We start from the raw sequence: 23584 nt of genomic DNA, 5'->3' as shown, positions 1-23584 counted from the left end.
CTTAAAAAACACAATAATTCGGCCTCCAGCAATCGCTGGAAGCCGAATTATTTCATTCCCCCACTATCCATGTCGGCCTGGAGGGGGAATAGTAATTAAAACGCCCCGGACTTGTGCAGAAGCAGGACCAGCCATTTAACAGCTGGATCCTGCGCCCAAGTCTACCAGCGCCGTATTCAAATGTACGCAGGCAGCCGGTGAGTTGTAAACAGCGCTTCCCTGCTGCTCACGGACTCTGCATCTAAGGGGGGGAGCACGGAGGGCGCCCGGGAGAGGAGAGGGAGGGAGAGGTCGGGCTGCCCTCCCTGCGGCTCCCCCCTCCATTATTGGGGGCATCTACCTATCTAACCTATTCTGGGGGCACCTACCTAATCTAACCTACGCTGGGGGGCAGCTGCTAATCTAACCTACGCTGGGGGGCACCTACCTATCTAACCTACACTGGGGGGCACCTACCTAATCTAACCTACACTGGGGGGCAGCTACCTATCTAACCTATACTGGGGGCAGCTACCTAATCTAACCTACGCTGGGGGGCAGCTACCTATCTAACCTACACTGGGGGGCAGCTACCTATCTAACCTACACTGGGGGGCAGCTACCTAATATAACCAACACTGGGGGGGCAGCTACCTATCTAACCTACACTGGGGGGCAGCTACCTAATCTAACCTATACTGGGGGGCAGCTACCTATCTAACCTATACTGGGGGGCACCTACCTAACCTATACTGGGGGGCACCTACCTAACCTATACTGGGGGGGCAGCTACCTTATCTAACCTATACTGGGGGGCAGCTACCTAATCTAACCTATTCTGGGGGGCATCTGTCTAATCTAGCCTATACTAGGGGGCACCTACCTAATCTAACCTATACTGAGAGGCACCTACCTATCTAACCTAGGGGGGGGGGGGGGGGGGGGCGCAATTTTTACACCCTCGCCCTGGGTGCATTTTAGCCTAGAAACTGTAGCTATCGCATACAATCGCTACTTGCCTGACTAGTGATGATATATGGTATGTATGGTATGGTTTTATCCGGGATGAGCCAAGTAATGTATTTTGAGGTGTTTTACAACTATGGCACTTGTCATGTAAAATCAGGAAGAGGGAAACATGAAAAGATGCATAATTTTTGTGTTTATGCCTAATTTTCTTCAATAAAAAGCCTGTGAAATTAAAAAATACTTGGAATAAATGTAACTGAAAGAAAGCCTAGTTTGTCCCAAAAAACAAAACAAAAAAACAATGTTTGCATCATTTTGATGGCATAGGTAATAAAAAGTTATTGCTGTATCAATAGGGATATAGCTCATATGCCAAAATTGTCAGGAACCTTAAAGGGACTCCGAGCTCATCTTAAAATGAAAATTGTACTCACCTGGGGCTTTCTCCAGCCCAGTGCTGGTCGGGAGGTCCCACGACGGCGTCCTGGCTCCTCTCCTAGTCCCCGCTCCGGAATGGCTGACCGGCGGCAGCCCGGGCGACACTCGGCCGAGTGTCGTGCTTCTTCTTCCGCGTATGACGCGGCTGACGTCACACGCCGGCCGCCTCGCGTCATCACGCCGGCCGTCGTGAAAGTACTGCGCATGCGCGATTAAAGTGCGCATGCTCCGTACTCCCACGCCGGCCGCCGTGATGACGCGAGGCGGCCGGCGTGTGACATCAGCCGCATCATACGCGGAAGAAGAAGCCCGACACTCGGCCGAGTGTCCCCGGGCTGCCGCCGGTCAGCCATTCCGGAGCGGGGACTAGGAGAGGAGCCAGGACGCCGTCGTGGGACCTCCCGACCAGCACTGGGCTGGAGAAAGCCCCGGGCGAGTACAATTTTCATTTTTAAGATGAGCTCGGAGTCCCTTTAAGGGGTAAAAACTCCGGAACCTGAAGTGGTTAAGAGAGGTTAGGACAAGGGCACAAGAAAGCATGGCATCACTGTATGACATGTGTTTGCAAATTTGTGGAGCAAATTGGTTGTATTCACTAAACAGCAGTAAGCAGATTAACCTGCATAAAGTCGCACTGCATCTACTCATCTACTCGTTAAAGTGTACCTAAAGGGAATTGGAAAAAAAAAAAAGATAGATACTTACCTATGAAGAGGCAAGCCTCTGAATCCTGCAGAGACCATGTCCTACTGGCCCCCACCATTGCTGTGCATGAACCCCCAGAACACATCTGACAAGAGCTTGTTGTGTTGGACATGTTATCGTGGGCTTACTCCCCGTGTAGCAGTGCAGCCGTACTTTACCTATATAAGTACACCTGCGCCTGCGCAGTAAGCAATGGCTGCTCATCCACGAGGAGTGCAGCCGCAATCTTCCAGAAGGTCCCAGCAAGAGGCGGTTGGAGGAAAGAGGACATGGGAAGCCTCTGAAGGATCCAGAGTCATCCTTCTTAATAGGTAAGTATCCATTTTTATGTTCCAGGCCGCCTGGGGTTCTCTTTAAAACTTTACGCACATTATTCTGTTTATTGCAGTTTAGTGAATATACTTCAGTTTCTTTTTTGTATATTATATAGAGAGAGACAAGTTGGTTTCAGTTCCTGCTATGTTTTTGTTGGAGTGTACTTGCACAGTAATTGTCTGTAACTGGCAAAAAAGCCCCTCCCTGCAGCTCTACATAAACCCGGTGCTGCTTGGTTTCAGAGCCTTACCATTACTCTTAGATTAAATGTTACAAATGATTAAACTGATCAAACTGATCACATGCTTCTCCATAAAGTCTCCTCACAGAGAATTTCTGCAGAATCCATTCATCCACCCTGATGATCACCACCAAAATTCTCTTCCATGTCCTCATCATTTCCCACCTTGTCTACGGCAATGCCCTTCTTTCTGGTCTCCCTATGACCCGAATTGCCCCGCTGCAGTCCGTCATGAATGCGGCAGCCAGAATTATCCACTCCTCCCATCACTCCACCACAGTGGCTCCCCATCTGTGAATCCCTCCACTGGTTTCCTATCCAGTCCAGAATCAGATTCAAGATACTGTGTCTGGCCTACAAATCTGTCCACAAAACCTGCCCAACCTACATTTCCGATCTTACACAAAGGTACACATCTAGCTGCTCACTCCGCCTGACCGCCCCCTACATCACTCAGTCCTATGCACGCCCCCGGGACTTCTCAAGAGCTGCTCCAACACTATGGAACTCCCTACCTCCCCCATTAGTGTTGCTCCCTCCTTCAACATCTTCATGAAAGTCCTCAAAACGTGCCTTTTAACTCTAAGCTATCCGCCCTCACTGGTGCTCTAAACCCGCAGCTGAACTCTGGTCCCCTACCTTTCGTGTCCCTACCTCTCCCTCTAGATAGCAAGTCTTCGGCAGGGTCCTCCTTGTGTTTCATACCTCTTCATGCACCTCCATTACTGTACACCCATCCTATGGATCTGATTTAACTCTTGAGTGAACTCGACTTGCCTAATCTCCATGCTCCCATGCAGTGACTAACTAAGCCATAGTTCTGGCTACGTGATCTGCTTTGTATGTATTCCTATATTGTCTTATTGCTGTATGTCACCCCTAAATATTGTCTGTAACCTTAACTAATATCCAATGCTGTGTAATATGTTGGCGCTTTATAAATACAATAAATAAATAAATTATAATTTGTTGGAGCTTTATTGTACAAGACAAATTTTTAGTTCCATGATGTATCCTCTTTTTAGTTCCATGATGTATCCTGTTCCCTTTATATGCATGTTTTGTTTTTGTTATTTTGCTGGTAAAATGTCACATACCTGCATGTTTTTTCTCATATTCCACAAGTTTCTCCCAAAAATCTTTCTCAAAGTGTGTAGATTTTTCTTTCAAGTACTTCAGTTCATTATTTAGTACACCCCTTTTCTCCAGCTCAACAAAAGCATCCAACAAACTCTACAAGACATTGTAAATAGATGTTTCGATACATGATACCAATAAACCAGAATGTCATTTATACTGTCAATGCAATACACACATACATATGGTAAAAAGTTGAATTGTTCTGTCTTGTTTTGCATGGAATGTTCCTGTTAGTACCAGACGTGGTATGCTACCTATTGGACTGGCATAAACAAGGGACTGATTCTTGTTATAAATGTGCTTGATTGGCAGGTCTAGGAGGACAAACAGCTCAACAATGTTCCTGTGCTTGTGTGGCAAGCTAAAAGACTGTGTGGCTTATGTTCTGGTCAAGTACGGTGTGGTCCATGAATAGCTCATCAAACAAAGCCACATACTCTGTCAAATAAATAAGCTATTGATAGAGAGACGGCAGTGGATTTTGGTGGAATTTATGTGATGACAAATTGTAGAAAAGAGTATTTTATTGCAATTGGGACACTAGAAGGCTGGTCTGCTTGCATTTTTCTAATCATAATATAAAATCAGAAACACGTCACAACCACTTACAGACCCTGCCTGTTGTAGTGTGGATGGGATTTTAAAATGGAGCCTACCTCTATAAGATCTTTGCTACATCATGAAATAACTGATATGAGCCACACACAAGGGATTGTAATAAATTAAAGGTAAATGAGAGGCTGTCAACTTACAGGTTTTAAGGGAGCGTACGTATGTACGTTTCGCCGGTGAGTTGGGCACAGGGCGAGCAAAATGATGGTTGCTCCTCCTGCTGCTGCATTAAATACTATTCCCTTTCCAAGTTGTTGCAACTCGGAGGAAGATGTAATTCGGGGCCCAGCAACTAATGGAGCCCTAAATGACCCTTATGCACCCTGCACAGCATTAGATTGCTGCTATGGGGCGCCTAGTTTTGGCGCTTAGCGCTGAGTGCCGTACATAGACACAACCTGCTTCATTGAGGGAGCCTTTGGGGTACCTGTTGAGGCTCTAATCTATTTTTAGTGTCTCTTTTTCTTTACTCTTTTCCTTCCTTCTTTATTCTATGTTTGAGTTGTTTTAATCCTCAGTTAAAGAAGACTGTACTTTTGTAAGACGACATGTAAAAAAAGGAGCTCTAAAGACTTTAAATCTGTAGGGAACTTAAAGTTTTTCAGTTCCTGAATGTGTTAGTAGAATTTTTTTCAAGCTGTTTATATAATTAGTCTTCTTATCTTGGTTTTGGCACAGCTATACTTGGTATATATAGCTAGTGCTGTGCAGCGGAGTGGCATGTGTGGCGTCGGGTGCGTGGAGATCTATTGAAAAGATACTGGCGTGGGACCTTTCCAAGGATAGTTGTGATTTTATCTAATTCTAACACTTTGTGAAGATGGGTAAGGGGTACTCAGTACCCCTATACTCATCTCATCTGGGAGTCCTCTTCTTCTAAAACGCTAGAAATACACATATGCGGGAAAAAAAACACAAACGTACAAAAATGCACTAAAAAAGCACTACAAATGCAAAAATGCACATGACAGAAAACATGACCTTTCACACACTGACAAGTGTGCACCCAGCCTTAGTCTTTGCATTGTGTGTGCATGGACAGCATGGACAACAGAAAGAGGAGAAGAGAACTGTCTGAGGACTTGAGAACCAAAATTGTGGAAAAATATCAACAATCTCAAGGTTACAAGTCCATCTCCAGAGATCTAGATTTGCCTTTGTTCACAGTGCGCAACATTATCAAGAAGTTTGAAACCCATGGTACTGTAGCTAATCTCCCTGGGAGTGGACGGAGGAGATAAATTGATGAAAGGTTGCAACGCAGAATGGTTCGGGTGGTGGATAAGCAGCCCAAAACAAGTTCCAAAGAAATTCAAGCTGTCGTGCAGGCTCAGGGAGCATCAGTGTCAGTGCCAACTATCCATCTACATTTAAATAAAATGAAAAGCTATGGCAGGAGTCCCAGGAGGACCCCACTGCTGACACAGAAACATAAATAAGCAAGACTACAGTTTGCCAGAATGTATTTGAGTAAGCCAAAATCCTTCTGGGAAAAGGTCTTGTGGACAGGTGAGACCAAGATAGAGCTTTTTGGTGAAGCACAACATCCCACTGTTTACCGAAAACGGAATGAGGCCTACAAAGAAAAGTACACTGTACCTACAGTGAAATATGGTGGAGGTTCATTGATGTTTTGGGGTTGACTTGCTGCCTCTGGCACTGGGTGCCTTGAATGTGTGCATGGCATCATGAAATCTGAGAATTACCAAAGGATCTTGGGTCCCACTGTAGAGCCCAGTGTCATAAAGCTGGGTTTGCGTCCAAGATCTTGGGTCTTCCAGCAGGACAATGACCCCAAACATACATTAAAAAGCACCCAGAAATGGATGGCAACAAAACACTGGAGAGTTATGAAGTGGCCAGCAATGATTCCAGATCTAAATCCCATTGAAGACCTGTGGAGAGATCTTAAAATTGCTGTTAGGAAAAGGCGACCTTCCAATAAGAGAGACCTGGAGGAGTTTGCAAAGGAAGAGTGGTCCACAATTTCTGGGTGAGAGGTGTAAGAAGCTTATTGATGGTTATAGGAAGCGACTGATTTCAGTTATTTTTTCCAAAGGGTATGCAACGAAATATTAAGTTAATAATTTATCCAGCCCATTTTTGGAGTTTTGTGTGACATTATGTCCAATTTGCTTTTTTTCCTCCCTTTTTTGTTTTGTTTCAATACACACAAAGGGAATAAACAAGTGTATAGCAAAACATGTGTTGCTGCAATACTTTTCTTGATTATCTGGAAAAATTTCTGGGGTGCCAACAATTTCAGCCATGACTGTATGCGTACTTTGAGCATGGCAGCCTTTGAAGCATAAATACGCTGGTGTATTTTGTGTATTTTAGAAAGTGTGTGATAAGCTCAATGGAACAATTTAAGAGAAGTTAAAGGGCCCTTTTCCACCAGCGCGTTTGCGCTGGCTGAATCGCAAAAACGCAAACCGCTAGCGATTTTACAATCGCTACGGTTTGCTTTTTAACATAGGAATCGTGGTAGGTCATTTCCACTACCGCGATTCGTTTTTGCCGGGAACGCGAACGCGCGGCGGAGCGATATTTGCCGCGATTTTGCTATGCAGTGCATAGCATAGCAAAATCGCGGCCACGAATGTCGGGGAATCGCCGGTAATTGCGAATTCAACAATCGCTAGCGTTCAGCGTGAACTCTAGCGATTGCTAGTGGAAAAGGGCAGTAAAGGTCAACTGAAGTGAGAGGGAGATGGAAGCTGTCATATTTATTTCCTTTTAAGCACTACCAGGTACCTGGCTATCCTGCTGATACCCTGTCTATAATACTTTTAGCCATACAGACCCTGGACAAGCATGCAGCAGATAAGGTGTTTCTGACATTATTGTCAGATCCGACAAGATTAACTGCATGCTTTTTTCTGGTATTATTCAGACACTACTACAACCAAATAGACAAGCAGGGCTTCCAGGCAACTGGTATTGCTTAAAAGGATATAAATATGGCAGCCTCCATATTCTTCTCACTTCAGTTGTCCTTTAAGCCCTAAACTACCCATTGCAGTTGTCTCAGTTATACTTTTGGCCTCTTTTTGCAAAAGAGGTCTGACCCTATCTCTTCCTCTCTCGGGCATCCCTGCACCCCCGGCAAACCACCTCTGATGATGGGAACACTGCACAAAACAGCTGTGAGGTAGGTGGGAACGTCTCCCAACTGGGGTCTCCTCTGCATGCATCTGATACTGCAATAAAAGGTCATTTGCAACTACAGCCTGTGTCTGTCTCTCCTCATTCTTGTCTGGCTTCTTGACGGTTAGCACGGCTGTGCATACTAACAATCTGGGTAATTGTTGTTGTGTGCTGGTGGCTCTTGCTCTGTTGAAGAATTTATATTTTAATATAGCTGCATTATTACCATTCGCAAATGCTCCTGGGCTGAAGCAAGACGATCTATCTATTACTAAGCTATCACAGACTATTGTGTCCGAATCAAGTAATCCGTTACTATTTTGCTATGTCTGTAAAGTTACATTTTCATTGCTACTGTGGTCTTTTTTTAACCCTTCATAAATGTCTGACATTTAAAGCAAATTAAAATCTCTTACATTTACTCTGTCCAGTGTGGCTGTGGTAAGCTCGTCATTAAAAACATTCTTGAGGGTCCTAAATGTGGAGTCTGGTACAAGTTGACCAAGCTCATAGAGAAGAGCCCTGTAAAAAAAAAAAAAAGATCAGTCGTTACGAGGAAAAAAGACCTTCCTATGAGTAGGCACCCCTCTCTTGCAGAGTCCACCATTTGGGTAATACCAGCCAGCATAAGGGAGAGAAATTAGGGCATGGGAGGAGGGGGGGGGGTTACTATGCCAATTTTATTTTTATTTGAAAGAGGAAGGACCACTGAGGCTAAACTGATTTCACCAGAAAAGTGATAGAAATTGCTTAGCTCGCCAATACTCACTATTATGTGTTATATGTTTAACATGCTAGGTGAAGTTAAAATAACACAGGCATGGCAGCATTAAAAAAATGTAATCTTCCCTTAGCATTAGTAAGATGCAACGGCGGTAGAAGACTCACATGCAATGAATCAGGCCCAGTCAGTAACAAATGGGTGAAACAACTCTGGCAACAAGCAGTATCAATTAATAAATTAGCAATGCTATCGACTGAAAAATAGATGGTCATGACATAAACACTGTATTTCCTTTTATTTTGTATATTGTTCATAGCCTGAAGTTCTGAACTACCTCATCAATAGGAGTATTGGCAGAAAACTGCAGTTTTCTAATGGGGCAATTACTTACTACTGGGTACTTACTCTCATTTGGGTTATAAACTAGGGCTGAGCGAGTGCATACTTGTAGAAAATCAGCCCCAATTTCACTTAGCAAGATTTTCGCTAAATTTAAGAATGTAAATCAGGGAGTGGAAGGATATTACAATGAGCAAACATTGACAAAATAATTTATGAATGCATATTGTAAAATTTAAGCGACTTTAATCAACTGACCACAAAACTCCACTCCATTGACTTCATTGCATTTTGCCTAGAGGCATATTTGTAATTTTGCAGGAATTCAGCAAAATATTTGGGAAATTGGCAGTGGCAATTTTACTCATCCCTATTATTTACTAACTTTATTACAGCATTTGAACTCAGTCAGGAAAAGCTTTCCACTTATAATTGCTATAGATAGGCTAACCATATTCATTGTAAAGCCTCTTTCACATGGGATGCTAAAGGTGGTGTATCCACCGCCTGTCAGCTGCTACTATGTACCAGCCAGACACTTGCTTAGGCTCTACACAGGTATTGGAGAGGTGCCCTCCCCCATGATGTCAGATCTGCCTGTGGCCGCATTCCTGTTTAGACATAACATGTTGCCTTTGTTGCTGCCAGGTAGTACCACTGCATGTCATAGAATGATACAGGTGGTGTTAAACCAACACACATTGATTCACACATTGGTGATACCTTTAACCTCCTTAGCGGTAACCCCGTGTGTGACACGGGGTAAGCCGCCGGAGGGTGCCGCTCAGGCCCTGCTGGGCCGATTTAAATAATTTTTTTTTTTTGCTGGACGCAGCTAGCACTTTGCTAGCTGCGCCAGCACCCCGATCGCCACCGCCGCGCGCCCGATCGCCGCTATCCGGTGCGGTGCGCGCCCCCCCCCATACCCCTGCGCTGCCTGGCCAATCAGTGCCAGGCAGCGCCAAGGGGTGGATCGGGTCTCCCAATGACGTCCCGACGTCGCTGACGTCGGTGACGTCATCCCGCCCCGTCGCCATGGCATCAGGAAAGGCACCAGGAGACCACGATCGGAATTGTTAAAAAATAAAAAATAGAGTTTGGAGTGAGACCGAGCAGGACCAGGTTACTTTTGTCACCGGCTATAGCCTGGAGTTTAATAAAATCACTAATATAGTGAATAAGTACATTCCAGTCCTGCACCCGGATACAAAACTTAAGACAATTCTGGATAGAGGGTGTCGTTTTTCCGCTAGAAGGGCCTGGACTTTAGGGTCCATACTTTCGCCCAGTCTTTTTCGGTCTCCTTCAATCTCTCGCACTCCGATGTGGCTAGCCACAGTGGGTTCATACCCCTGTGGTTTCTCTACATGTAATTATTGTCAGTGTAACAAGAGAGGCAATTCAATATTCTCCTATGCATACAACAAGAATTTTCCCATCAAACAATATGTAAATTGCAATACGAAATGTACTATTTATGTTATATCTTGCATTTCTTGTTGTCTACAATATGTGGGGTGCACTACTCGCCACTTGAGAGCGCGCATAGCAGAGCACTATTGTGGTACAAATTGGAACACTTTTCGTAAATCCGCTGTATCCAAACACTTTGAAACTGTGCACAGGGGGGATTTATCTGCTTTTAGGTTTCAGGGGGTGGAGCGGGTGGTTTGTCCAATCAGAGGTTGCGATATCCAAAGACTGTTGCTAAAACGCGAAGCCTTTTGGATTCATCGATTGGGTACTCGCACACCACAGGGTTTAAACAAAAAGTGGGATTTAAGCTTGGTTTACACATATTGACAGCATATGCACTTCTTCTTAAATGCATAAGGAGTTATGTCTGTTCATTATATTGTATTTGTGCTGCTTTTGTTATCTTCTTTTTTGTCTATATATTTATATTGTTAATTCAGTGGTTACTTTTTATACATCTCTTTCAATGTTATTATAGCAATGCTTTTGTACAAGTGTTTTCTGAGAGTGTATGTTCCTTTAAGGAGTAGTTTGTGTGTTCCCGGGGGTGGAGTTTTTCCTCCCTGGCTCCATATAAATTCCTCCTTATACAGGTTCACATTTAACTACGATTAAGGGCAGATGGTAAGCCCGATACGCGTGAGTTGATCCTGTGATTTTATTGCACTGTCTGTGGATTTTTCAAATAAATATATTAGCCTTTTTCTACTTCAATCTGGTCTGGTGCGGATCCCTTTTTTGTACAGTTTTTTGGCAGTTGGACAGAGCAACTGCCATTCACAAAGTGCTTTGGAAAAGAAATTAATCCCTGAGAAACCCCCTGTAAAGATATGGACTAGTCCAAAACCTGTCGCTTTTGTCAGATTTCTACTACCTACTGTAAGTGACAGCAACATAGGAGAAAAGTAATTTATGGCTCATTTTACTCTGAAAAAAACGTACGTACTTCTTATTTGAATATGTTTGCACATATTTTAAATTTTACAATTTTTTGCCATAGTGCCCCTTTAAGGAAAGGGAGGTGTTGAAGGGGGTATGGCCAGAAAATTAGCAAAAAAAAAAACAAGTAACCCTTCGCACACTCACATGCAAATGTTCAAACAAATGCATTCACAGATGCACTTATCCAGGCACCACTGTTATCCCTACAGCTAAATTAAAAGTCTTATTTCACGTTAGCTCCCTTGTGCAATTGGTAAGATGCGCTATCTGTCCCAGGAGAGGACGTCAGGATGTGTGCTCCTAATCCCTAGATATCTTTGATACAATGAATGTTTGCATGTTTGCACTATGCATGTTACAGGGCCAGAGTTAGGACACCTATGTTTATCTGGGTACTTCTGCGCAGTGTAGGTGACTAAGCAAAAGAATTAATTCTTCTGTGAACTAACTAAGACCCCGACTTTTAATTTAGCTGTAGGGGTAACAGTGGTGCCTGGATGAGTGAATCTGTGAAGGCATTTGTTTGAACATTTGCACGTGAGTGTGCGAAGGGTTACTTGTTTTTTGCTAATTTTCTGGCCACAGCCACTTCAGCACCTCCGTTTCCTTAATAACTTATTTATTTATTAAACTTATTTCATGTCCTAACTAGAGGCGATGTGCTTGGTTATACTGTATGTGTTTTTTTTTCTTGAACTGTCCGACAAGCGCACGGTTCACCTTCCCGCGTCAGAGAGGCAGAAAGTCAGCAGAAAATGTCATCTCAGATGGAATGCACTATCACTGCTATTTTTTTTAATTGATGCATTCATTTCTAACAATATCCCCTGTCATAATAGCTACACACCAGTTTTATTATATTTAAATCAAGTCAATGCTGTTTTTCTCTGAGTACAGCAAAATGGTCCACAGCTCCAATGGATGTGTCATTTTAGCTGGACCAAAACTGTTGGAGTGTCTGAATGTCATAGACATTTCTTTCTAACCAAGGTAACTGTAACAATGTATATACAGGTAGTCCCCGGTTAACGAACGAGATAGGGCCTGTAGCTTCGTTCTTAACCTGAATCTGTTTATAAGTCGGAACATTGTGCCATCTCTGGCCCCTGTACCTCCTCGGTGCCCCACTGTGCCTCCAGTGTCGCCCTCTGTGTAACCTCTGCCCTCTTACCTGCTTATACAAGTTTAAAAGCCATTTTTTCTTTGAATTTTTTAAAAAGTCCAATATGAAATATTTTTTTGACTTGTTCCCATGGAAACACAGAATCCATGCCGTTCGTATCGGCGGTTCGCCCGTAAGTCGGTGTTTGAAAGTCGGGGACTACCTGTACTATAACTATGCAATTTCTGTTGTGGTCACATCTACAGGGTGAGTTTGTTCCCTGACAGATGACCTGGTGGTGGATTGCTGTGTCTCCTAAGTGCCAGATGGAAGTTGTGTATTATTCCTATCAGATGAAACAATGAAGTGATGAATAATCTGTGTGATAGGAAGAACATAGATTAAAGGGACTGATGTACTGTATTTTGAGGTATGCTTGGACTAATATTGTACATATTGTTTGAGGTTTCCAACCAAGAATAAGCATACTTAGCAAATTCATTTCCATTTTTATTGAATTTAAAACTATTTTTATAATTCTTTATATGATTATATATATTGCTCAGTCTAAGGTGTGGTGCTGTTCTCAGTGGTACAGTTGTAGCCAATCTGGAGTAAAACCCAACCCGGTTTTATGCTTTTAACAACAAAGTATTAACCAAAAAAAGTTAATACAGAGGATGGCGCTACAAACAGGCAGAGCCGAGACTCGAACACTGGTTGCCTGTGTCAAAGGTAGAGCCCTCAACCACTACACTATCCAGCCACCACTGGCTGGATTATTCCGGGATGTATAGTTATTATGCATACAATCCAATATATATATGAAAGGATAACGTCAGTTTTTCTAGGTATATAAATTTGTTTATTAAAAGTACAATTTCACATAAATATTAAGGTCTGATAAAAATGCCAGGCTTGCTCACAATTAAAACAATGGTCATCTGAATATTTCAAACCAACAACATTCACTCACATATTTCATACTATTATTAGGTATGCACTCTCCTATGCCGTGTTCTCACATGCATAAATCACTCACAGCTTGCACACAATGGAGCCACCTGATCCAAAAGAGACAAAAAATGATAAAAAAAATAACCTAAATAAGAAAAAATGTATACAAATATTGCCCTCACAAGTTCTGTGTAGTACTATAGTCTGCTGTAACACTATAGTCTGCCACTCTAATAGAGCTGCCAAATAGCTTTTGTTAGGAGTGCTTGCAATAGTAGTGCTTAATCGCGTTTCTCATAAGGTTACTCACGCGTCTTCTAACAGTTATTGATTCTCTCCATGCGGGCTCCGGCCGGTAGCCTCGCACTAAATCCCCCACTCAGAGAGATCTATATTTGTATACATTTTTTCTTATTTAGGTTATTTTTTATCATTTTTTGTCTCTTTTGGATCAGGTGGCTCCATTGTGTGCAAGCTGTGAGTGATTTATGCGTGTGAGAACACGGCATAGGAGAGTGCATACTTAATAATAGTATGAAATATGTGAGTGAATGTTGTTGGTTTGAAATATTCAGATGACCATTGTTTTAATTGTGAGCAAGCCTGGCATTTTTATCAGACCTTAATATTTATGTGAAATTGTACTTTTAATAAACAAATTTATATACCTAGAAAAACTGACGTTATCCTTTCATATATATATTGGATTGTATGCATAATAACTATACATCCCGGAATAGTCCAGCCAGTGGTGGCTGGATAGTGTAGTGGTTTAGGGCTCTGCCTTTGACACAGGCAACCAGTGTTTGAGTCTCAGCTCCGCCTGTTCGTAGCGCCATCCTCTGTATTAACTTTATTTGCTCCAAGTATTGGTAGGGGGAAGGGGATACCCCAGACCTTGAGGAATAGGCAGCTCTAAATTAATATAGCAGCGCCCTTCAATTAACTCGTAAAGTATTAACCAAAGTCTACCTGTTAAGTTGGGGGTAGCTGCAGTGCTCACTGTTTCTGTCACCATGTAGTAGCACCTGGGCTGGATTTGTACTTTTTACCACCCAAGGCCCACTATCACTAGCTGCCACCTGACCAAAAGCACTCCAACTTCCCTGCCCCAAGAAGAGGTGGTCAGAACTCCCCCTCCCCGTCAGCGTAAGTAGCCAGATGTCCTCCCCCTTTGGTATAAGTAGCCAGATGCCCCCCTCCCCTTCAGTATAGGTAGCCAGATTTCCGTTTCCCTTTTATTATAGGTAGCCAGATGTTGTCCCCTCATCAGCATAGGTAGCCAGATGCCTAGGACCCCTCAGTATAGGTAGCCTCAACCCACCCCAAGAGCTGAGCAGCAGTCACCTTCTCTTCTCCATAAACCTCCCCTTGCTGGCGCTGCATTGCATACACCGTCCTGCAGATCGCCAAAGGCGACTGAGTGATGAGACAGCAAGCGTTTTACACTGACAGCGCCGTATACCTCAAATACAGGAAGTGAGCAGTGGTGTCACTTCATGTATATGATGCCATCACTGGGCACCGCTTGTCCACTCTTCAATATGGGTCACTAGCGCTGCTGATGATTTGCAGGTCTGTGTATAAAGTGCAGTACCAGTGAGGGGAACTTAATAGAACAGGTCTGCCATTGTGTGGGTGGGCGGTGTGCAGTGGGAGTCAGGACACCACCCCAGCTTGCCCAGCACCCAAGGAATGGGCCTATGTGGTCTTCCCATAAATCCAGCCCTGGGTCGCTCAATAGCTTTTCCAGTTCTAACAAGAACAACTCTTTGAAATGACTCACCTATATGGAGAAATTTTTGATGCTCCTTTAATTCTCATTTTTTCCTCCATTGCTATCTTGTCAGTTCCAATATGCTTTAGAAGATCAGGTCGCTTCAGGTAGTATAGCAGCTCTGCAACAAGATCAGTATTGTTTATACTGATGTGACCCCTTTGCTTTAGTTGGTCAATGAGCTCTGTAAATTCATGAACTCGTTGGCGAACAAGATCCCTGCACAGAAAAAACGCATCATCTGCTTCAGAAGAGTTCAGCTGATCCTTAATGATGAGTAATTTGGCATATAAATCAGTCATAGTTGCAGATTGGTTTCACAGATTCCTCTTTCTTTTCTTCAGCTAAATAAAAGTCAGAATAACGGCAAATTGAAATTACTTTCAGCATATTTTATAGAATGCACAGCAGAAGTTAAAGCTGGACTTCAGGCTACTCACTGGTTAAAAAGGTATGTTATCATTTTATTGCACTCCTTGAAACTCAGTAGATGCTAATGTTATTGCTGGAGGACAATTAACACACTAGAAGATTGATACCTCCCTTGGCTTATCGGCAGCCAGCTTGTGCAATCTCTGGGGTCGCCATCCTTTACACTAGTTGTATATGTGGTGTTCAGACATCTGACCTGTAGATGGATCTGTTCTGCTTGTATTGCTAGATAAGATTATCTAAACTGTTGTGGGTCGTTGGTTCCTGTTTTTGTCCTAGTTAGGAACATGGAGTGAAGACACGGTTTATGTAGAAAGCTGGTTGTGAATCCCGTAAATTAATCTAGTTTTAGTTATTCTGCCACTGTGACTACAGTATGGATGTGGTTAAAAAAACTGTGTGTAATGAATAGCGGAGATGCCGCCGCATGGGCAAGCGGCATGGCGGCTATCTCCGCGTCCCAGCTGGCGGCTTCTGCCGCGCAGCAACATGCTGCTGGTTCGCCTGGTCCTTCTAGTGCACACAGATTGAGAGCTACGCGCGCACGTGCCAGGCGACAGGACCTTTATGCTAGCAGAAGGGGAGTCAGCTGATCATGCCGATCAGCTGACTCCAGCTAGGTTCCGGATTGGCTGAGTGACTGGGGCGGCGCTGTGGAGCGCTCTGGGTATATATAGGACTTGCCTGTCAGTTGCAAGTTGTCTGCTGTTGCGAAAGCTTACGTGTGAGCACTCAGACCCCAGTCAGATCTTACACATGGGCGTCCGCACATACGGCAAAACTGGGCATCTGCCCGAGCCTGGCCGCCTGCTGCCCCCCCCTGGCCGCGTGCGCGTGCAGCCAGAAGGAGGGGAGCAGCGCGGAAGAGAGAGAGCTTTGGGCACAGTGGAGAAGGGCAGACGTCTCCCCCCCCCTTTCCTCACCTTAGGGGGCTCTCTCTCCCTCGCTGTCCCCTCCGGGAATGAAGTGTGCAGCGGCTGGGCAGCGGGCGGAACTTACCTCGTCTCGCTCCTGCGCGGAAGTTCTGGTGCCGCACTCTGGTCTGGATCAGACCAGAGTAGCGGCTAATCCATTCGGCGCGTGCGACGAGAGGAGGTAAGTTCCGCCCGCTGCCCAGCCGCTGCACACTTCATTCCGGACTCCAGAGGGGAGAGCGAGAGAGGGAGGGAGAGCCCCCTAAGGTGAGTGCCCATAGCTCTCCCTCTTCTCTGCGCTGCTCCCCTCCTGCTGGGGCACACATGGCCACTTTTTCTGGGGACATATACCCCTGGCTACATATACTGGGACATATCCCCCTGGTTACATATACTGGGACATATACCCCTGCCTACATATACTGGGACATATACCCCTGCCTACATATACTAGGACATATACCCCTGCCTACATATACTGGGACATATCCCCCTGGCTACATATACTGGGACATATACCCCTGCCTACATATACTGGGACATATCCCCCTGGCTACATATACTGGGACATATCCCCCTGGCTACATATACTGGGACATATACCCCTGCCTACATATACTGGGACATATACCCCTGCCTACATATACTAGGACATATACCCCTGCCTACATATACTGGGACATATCCCCCTGGCTACATATACTGGGACATATCCCCCTGGCTACATATACTGGGACATATCCCCCTGGCTACATATACTGGGACATATACCCCCTGCCTACATATACTGGGACATATACCCCTGCCTACATATACTGGGACATATCCCCCTGGCTACATATACTGGGACATATTCCCCTGGCTACATATACTGGGACATATACCCCCTGCCTACATATACTGGGACATATTCCCCTGGCTACATATACTGGGACATATACCCCTGGCTACATATACTGGGGACATATCCCCCTGGCTACATATACTGGGACATATACCCCTGCCTACATATTTTGGGACATATACCCCTGCCTACATATACTGGGACATATCCCCCTGGCTACATATACTGGGACATATCCCCCTGGCTACATATACTGGGACATATACCCCCTGCCTACATATACTGGGACATATACCCCTGCCTACATATACTGGGACATATCCCCCTGGCTACATATACTGGGACATATACCCCCTGCCTACATATACTGGGACATATACCTCTTGCCTACATATACTGGGACATATCCCCCTGGCTACATATACTGGGACATATCCCCCTGGCTACATATACTGGGACATATACCCCTGCCTACATATACTGGGACATATACCCCTGCCTACATATACTGGGAAATATCCCCCTGGTTACATATACTGGGACATATCCCCCTGGCTACATATACTGGGACATATACCCGCTGCCTACATATACTGGGACATATACCCCTGCCTACATATACTGGGACATATCCCCCTGGCTACATATACTGGGACATATCCCCCTGGCTACATATACTGGGACATATACCCCTGCCTACATATACTGGGGACATATACCCCTGCCTACATATACTGGGGACATATACCCCTGCCTACATATACTGGGCACATATACCCCTGCCTACATATACTGGGCACATATACCCCTGACTTCATATACTGGGCACATATACCCCTGGCTACCTGTTCTGGGGACATCTCTACCCCTGGCTACCAGTTCTGGGGACATCTATACCGCTGGCCACCTATTCTGGGGACACCTATAGACCTGGGGCTACCTATTTTTGGGGAACCACTGCTGTCAGATTGAGTGTATTTTGGGGAACTGCTGCCAGGTGAGAGGTGTCTACATATTAAGGGGGCATTCTGCCTATTTATGTGAAAAGCTGTCTATTTATGTGCCTCATGACTGCTGAATTTGTCTTGTTGCGGGCCTCATGATTTGTTGGGGGCCTCAAGATTGCTGAATTTGTCTTGTTGGGGGCCTCATGATTGCTGAGTTGGTCATGTTGGGGGCCTCATGATTGCTGAATTTGTCTTGGTGGTGGGGGGGGGGGCCTCATGATTGCTGAATTTGTCTTGTTGGGGGTCACATGATTGCTAACTGAGAGACTATGGAAAAAGCTGAATCATCATCATATGAGTAGCAGTAGGGTATTGTACCGTGTTAGCCATCAGTAAAAGCAAGAATGGTATCATCCTGATTTAAAACTTCTTCATCATATGAGACAATAGCATTAAACCTACTTTTTCCGCTTTTTAAAACAGAAAATGAAACTGGGAGGTTCTAAAAAAAATGAATAATTTTTTCAGGAGTACGATGGATGAAATTGTTTATCTTCACAGTTTATTTTCAACTTAATTTTCCATAATGTTCATGTATGAGTTAAAACGTTTGTATGTAGTTTAAATTGCTTTGTGATAGTAAAGTGACTTTGCAGTTTGGACACTCGACCTCCAAAAGGTTTGCCACCACTGTCCTAATCTAATGTCCCACCATTGCTTAGTTCATGTAAACTTGTCTCCACCCACGACCACACCCACATTCTGGTTCATGACCACACCCATTTTTCGGCGTAGCTCCATTTTTTGCACACAACACCAACCCAGATTTGCGGCGCGGCGCGCTACGCTTTTTGCTCCCCACTTTTTGCCCCCCCCTGGAAAATTTTCTGCGGACGCCTATGATCTTACAGTGTGTTAGAACCAGCCGGAGCTGGGAATTCACACTTAGTCAGATTCCGGTGATAGCCTTTAAAGTATTATTGTATTGTTAGACTAGTTCCCAGGTGTTGAGACCAAGGACCTCACACCCAAGACTATCCTAGGTATGCCTTGGTTACAACTTCACTCCCCTCAGATTGACTGGGCTTCAGGTCAGCTAAAGAGCTGGTCGGCCCATTGTCATCATCGTTTGGAGAAGGTAACCGTTTGTGCTACCAAGATTCAGGTTAAAGAAGTGCCAGTACAGTATGCGTAATTCGCTGATGTGTTCTGTCCCAAATCTGCAGATAAACTCCCGCCTCACCGTAACTTTGATTGTCCCATTGATTTAAGATCCGGTTGTATGCCTCCTAGGGGTCATCTTTATAATCTGTCAGGACCTGAGAAAGTAGCAATGCAGGAGTACATTAAAGAAAATTTAGCCAAAGGCTTCATTCGCCCTTCCTGCTCACCAGCTAGGGCAGGGTTTTTTTCGTGCAGAAAAAAAATGGAGGTCTCCGACCCTGCATTGACTACCGAGGTTTAAATAAGATTACAGTAAAAAATCTTTACCCTTTGCCTTTGATTGACGATTTGTTCGCTCAGGTGACCAATGCCAGTATTTTTTCAAAATTGGATTTACGAGGTGCATACAACCTGGTACGGATTAGAGATGGTGACGAATGGAAGACGGCGTTCAACACACCCAACGGGCACTACGAGTATCTGGTTATGCCCTTCGGGTTGTGTAACGCCCCTGCCGTCTTCCAGGAGTTGATCAATGAGGTTTTCACGGAGGTACTGGGGAAATTCGTGCTAGTGTATCTAGACGACATACTGATTTTTTCTCCTAATTTGACGGAACATCATAAACATGTCAAGTTCGTTTTGAAGAAATTAAGACAGAACTCACTATATACCAAGTTAGAAAAATGCCTCTTCGAGGTCACTTCCGTTCCTTTTTTGGGTTATATTATCTCTACATCTGGTCTCTCCATGGATCCAGAAAAGGTGTCTGCTGTTTTGGAGTGGCCACAACCTGTGGGCTTGAAGGCACGCCAAAGATTTTTGGGCTTTGCCAATTACTACAGGAGATTCATCAAGGGGTTCTCCTCGGTAGTGTCACCCCTTACCAGTCTTACCAGAAAAGGGGCTGACACTTATCACTGGTCAGCAGAGGCACATTCTGCTTTTTCTACATTGAAAAAACTGTTCTGTTCTGCTCCCATTTTGAGACATGTGGATGTCACCTTCCCCTTCATAGTAGAGGTCGATGCCTCAGAGGTCGGGGTTGGGGCTGTACTGTCTCAACGCTCTGGTTTGCAGGGCAAACTTCATCCCTGTGCTTACTTTTCCCGTAGGTTCTCTCCTGCTGAGAAGAACTACGATATTGGCAATCGAGAGCTTTTGGCCATTAAATTAGCCTTCGAAGAATGGCGACATTGGCTAGAAGGGGCAGAGCATACTATCACAGTCTATACAGATCATAAGAACTTGGAGTACATAGAAGGGGCCAAAAGACTTAGCCCTCGACAGGCCCGTTGGTCTTTATTCTTTTCAAGATTCAGGTTTGTCATAACGTATACACCAGGTAGTAAAAACGTCAAAGCAGACGCTCTATCTAGGTGTTTCGAGCCTGAGACAGGGCAACCTTCAACCCCTGAAACCATCCTACCTCAGAAAGTAGTCTTGGCAGCTACTGAGACTTGGAAGGATTGGACGGCTACTCTGGGCCCTTATCAACAGGATGTTCCAGAGGGGAAGCCTAAGGGAGTTATGTTCGTACCACTGCCTTTCCGTCTACAACTCTTACAATTATTCCATTCTCATAAAAATGCGGGGCATCCTGGGGCTGCTAGAGCTCAGGATTTACTGGCCGATGTGCTTGGTGGCCTACGCTAGAAACAGATTGTAAGGAGTTGTAAGAGAGTGCTCAGTGTGTGCAAGAAGTAAGCCCTCCCGCCAGGCACCAGTGGGTACACTACAACCCCTACCAGTGCCAAATGAACCCTGGACTCATTTGTCAATGGACTTCGTAGGAGAACTCCCCAAGTCTGAAGGCAAGACGGTCATCTGGGTGGTAGTAGATAGGTTCAGTAAGATGGCTCATTTTGTCCCTTTGAAAGAACTTCCCTCGGCCCAGGAGTTAGCTGATCTCTTCATCCAGCACGTTTTCCGGCTGCATGGCATTCCGGAGAATGTGGTGTCAGATCGGGGAGTCCAGTTTGTGTCAAAATTTTGGAAAGCCTTTTGCCATCAGCTGGGTATGGACCTTTCGTTTTCATTAGGCTACCACCCACAGACCAATGGTCAGACCGAGAGAGTTAACCAGCCCCTTGAGCAGTTTCTCAGATGTTATGTGGCAGATGCACAGTCCGATCGGGTAAAGTTTTTGCCATTTGCGGAATTTGCACATAACAATCTGAAGAGTTCCTCTTCACGATTCTCCTAGTTTCGGGAAGATCTCCCAAGTTTGCTCCGTTACTTGTGGCATCTACCCCATTTCCGGCCTTGGAGGATTGGCAGAGGGCATTGAGGGAGATTTGGGGAATGGTTAAGAGGAATTTGGGGAAAGCCTTCCAGACTCAGAAGAAACAGGCGGATAAGAGACGGTCTGTAGAGTGGAATTTTCCCCCAGGGGACATGGTGTGGGTATCTACTCGGCATTTACCTTTAAAACAACCGTCACCTAAGCTGGGACCCAGATTTGTAGGGCCCTACCCAGTGTCCAGAAAGATTAATGACGTCACTTATGCAATTGATCTCCCAGCCAGCATGAGAGGTGTGAGATCATTCCATGTGTCTCTGTTGAAGCCTGCAGTGTACGTGGATTCCTCTCCGCCCCCCCCATGATGGTTGACGACTAGTGATGGGCGAACAGTGTTCGCCACTGTTCGGGTTCGCCCGGATTTTGGCCTGTTCGGGTTCGGTTCGGCTCCCCCCGAACCCCTCATGGTGTTCGGGAGGGTGCTCGGGCACGCTGCCCGAACCCGATCAGGCCTTCTGTGTTTGGCCGAACACAGCCGTGTCCGGCCGAACAAAGCCCCCTATAGAGTCCCAGCATAAAGGGAGAGCATGCCCCGAGCGCGGGGGGGGTGGTCGTAAATGCTCCCCACCCCTCCCCGCTAAGCTCTCCCTTCTGCTGGACCCTATAAAATTAAATAGAAGTCCCCCAAAGTACCTGTAGCAGGCTGGCAGGAAGAGGACAGGAAGCGGGCAGCCGGCGATCACAGGCGCTAGTACCATCTGGTACTTCCGCCCTCTCTCTGACGCACTTCCTGTTTACATTTGTAAGTCGCGTCAAGAGAGAACAGAAGTACCGCGATGACGCGTACCCTCGTACACGTCATCGCGGTACTTCTGCTCTCTCTTGACGCGACTTACAAATGTAAACAGGAAGTGCATCAGAGAGAGGGCGGAAGTACCAGATGGTACTAGCGCTTATGCTCTCCGGCTGCCCGCTTGCTGTCCTCTTCCTGCCAGCCTGCTACAGGTACTTTGTGGGACTTCTATTTAATTTTATAGGGTCCAGCAGAATGCAGAGCTTAGCGGGGAGGGGTGGGGGGCATTTCCGACCCCCCCCGCGCGCTCGCGGCATGCTCTCCCTTTATGCTGGGACCCTATAGGGGCCCCAAAGGGACATGTTCGGGTTGCCGAATATCGGGGGCATGTTCGGCCGAACCCCCCCGAACCCGAACATTTGGATGTTCGGCCATCACTATTGACGACCAACCTGAGTATGAGATTGAGAAGATTTTGGATTCTCGGTTAGTGCAAAATTCTGTACAGTATCGAACTTGGGTGCCGGATTGTCGCATGCATGCTGAGGAATTAAAGAAAGAGTTTCATGACTTACACCTTGAGAAGCCGGGTAGGAAGTGTCCGGGATCCACTCCTCGGGGGGGGGGGGGGGGTACTGTAATGAATAGCGGAGATGCAGCCGCGTGGGCAAGCGGCATGGTGGCTATCTCCGCGTCCCAGCCGGCGGCTTGCCTGTCAGTTGCAAGTTGTCTGCTGTTGCGAAAGCTTACGTGTGAGCATTCAGACCCCAGTCAGATCTTACAGTGTGTTAGAACCAGCCGGAGCTGGGAATTCACACTTAGTCAGATTCCGGTGATAGCCTTTAAAGTATCATTGTATTGTTAGACTAGTTCCCAGGTGTTGAGACCAAGGACCTCACACCTAAGACTAGGAGATTGCTACATTGCTACTGATTATCTGTTAGACTAGTTCCCAGGTGTTGAGACCAATGACCTCACACCTAAGACTAGGAGATTGCTACATTGCTACTGTTTATCTGTTAGACTAGTTCCCAGGTGTCGAGACCAAGGACCTCGCACCTAAGACTAGGATTGATATAAATATTCTGTTACCTGTTATGATCTCTGGCTTTCCTGACCACTCTCCTGCTTACTGATTCGGTACCTCCGCCTATCTGATTACCTGTTGCCGACATTGCCTGAACCCGGATACCGAATCAGTCTTCCGTTTCTGTACTTTATCTGTTCGTGTGTTGCCGACTTTGCTTGTCTGACCTTTCTGGCTGTCACCCAACCCTTGGGCGATCAGCCTTACTGTACTATCTGTGACACTTGCTCTTCAGGTGTTCACCAGCTGCAAGCACAGGCTTATGGTCAGGAGGCCATCTTGCAGCTCAGCCAGT

General features: G+C 45.5%; 1 protein-coding gene across 2 annotated transcripts in view; it reads right to left on the bottom strand.

Annotated features, from left to right (window-relative positions):
• The window catches only part of LOC137524819 (caspase-8-like), a 162896-nt gene that overhangs the window by 94993 nt on the left and 44319 nt on the right, over positions 1 to 23584 (bottom strand). For both annotated transcript variants that reach the window (XM_068245161.1, XM_068245160.1), the window contains exons 2-4: positions 14876 to 15210; positions 7966 to 8071; positions 3745 to 3880 (exon numbers count right to left, since the gene is read on the bottom strand). In XM_068245161.1, the coding sequence (XP_068101262.1) occupies positions 3745 to 3880; positions 7966 to 8071; positions 14876 to 15168 (535 nt within the window). In that variant the 5' untranslated portion in view covers positions 15169 to 15210. The remainder of the gene's footprint in view (positions 1 to 3744; positions 3881 to 7965; positions 8072 to 14875; positions 15211 to 23584) is intronic.

The sequence above is a fragment of the Hyperolius riggenbachi genome, chromosome 7, assembly GCF_040937935.1.
Source record: "Hyperolius riggenbachi isolate aHypRig1 chromosome 7, aHypRig1.pri, whole genome shotgun sequence".
Taxonomy (NCBI): domain Eukaryota; kingdom Metazoa; phylum Chordata; class Amphibia; order Anura; family Hyperoliidae; genus Hyperolius; species Hyperolius riggenbachi.
This window is presented reverse-complemented; position numbering and strand designations above follow the sequence as displayed.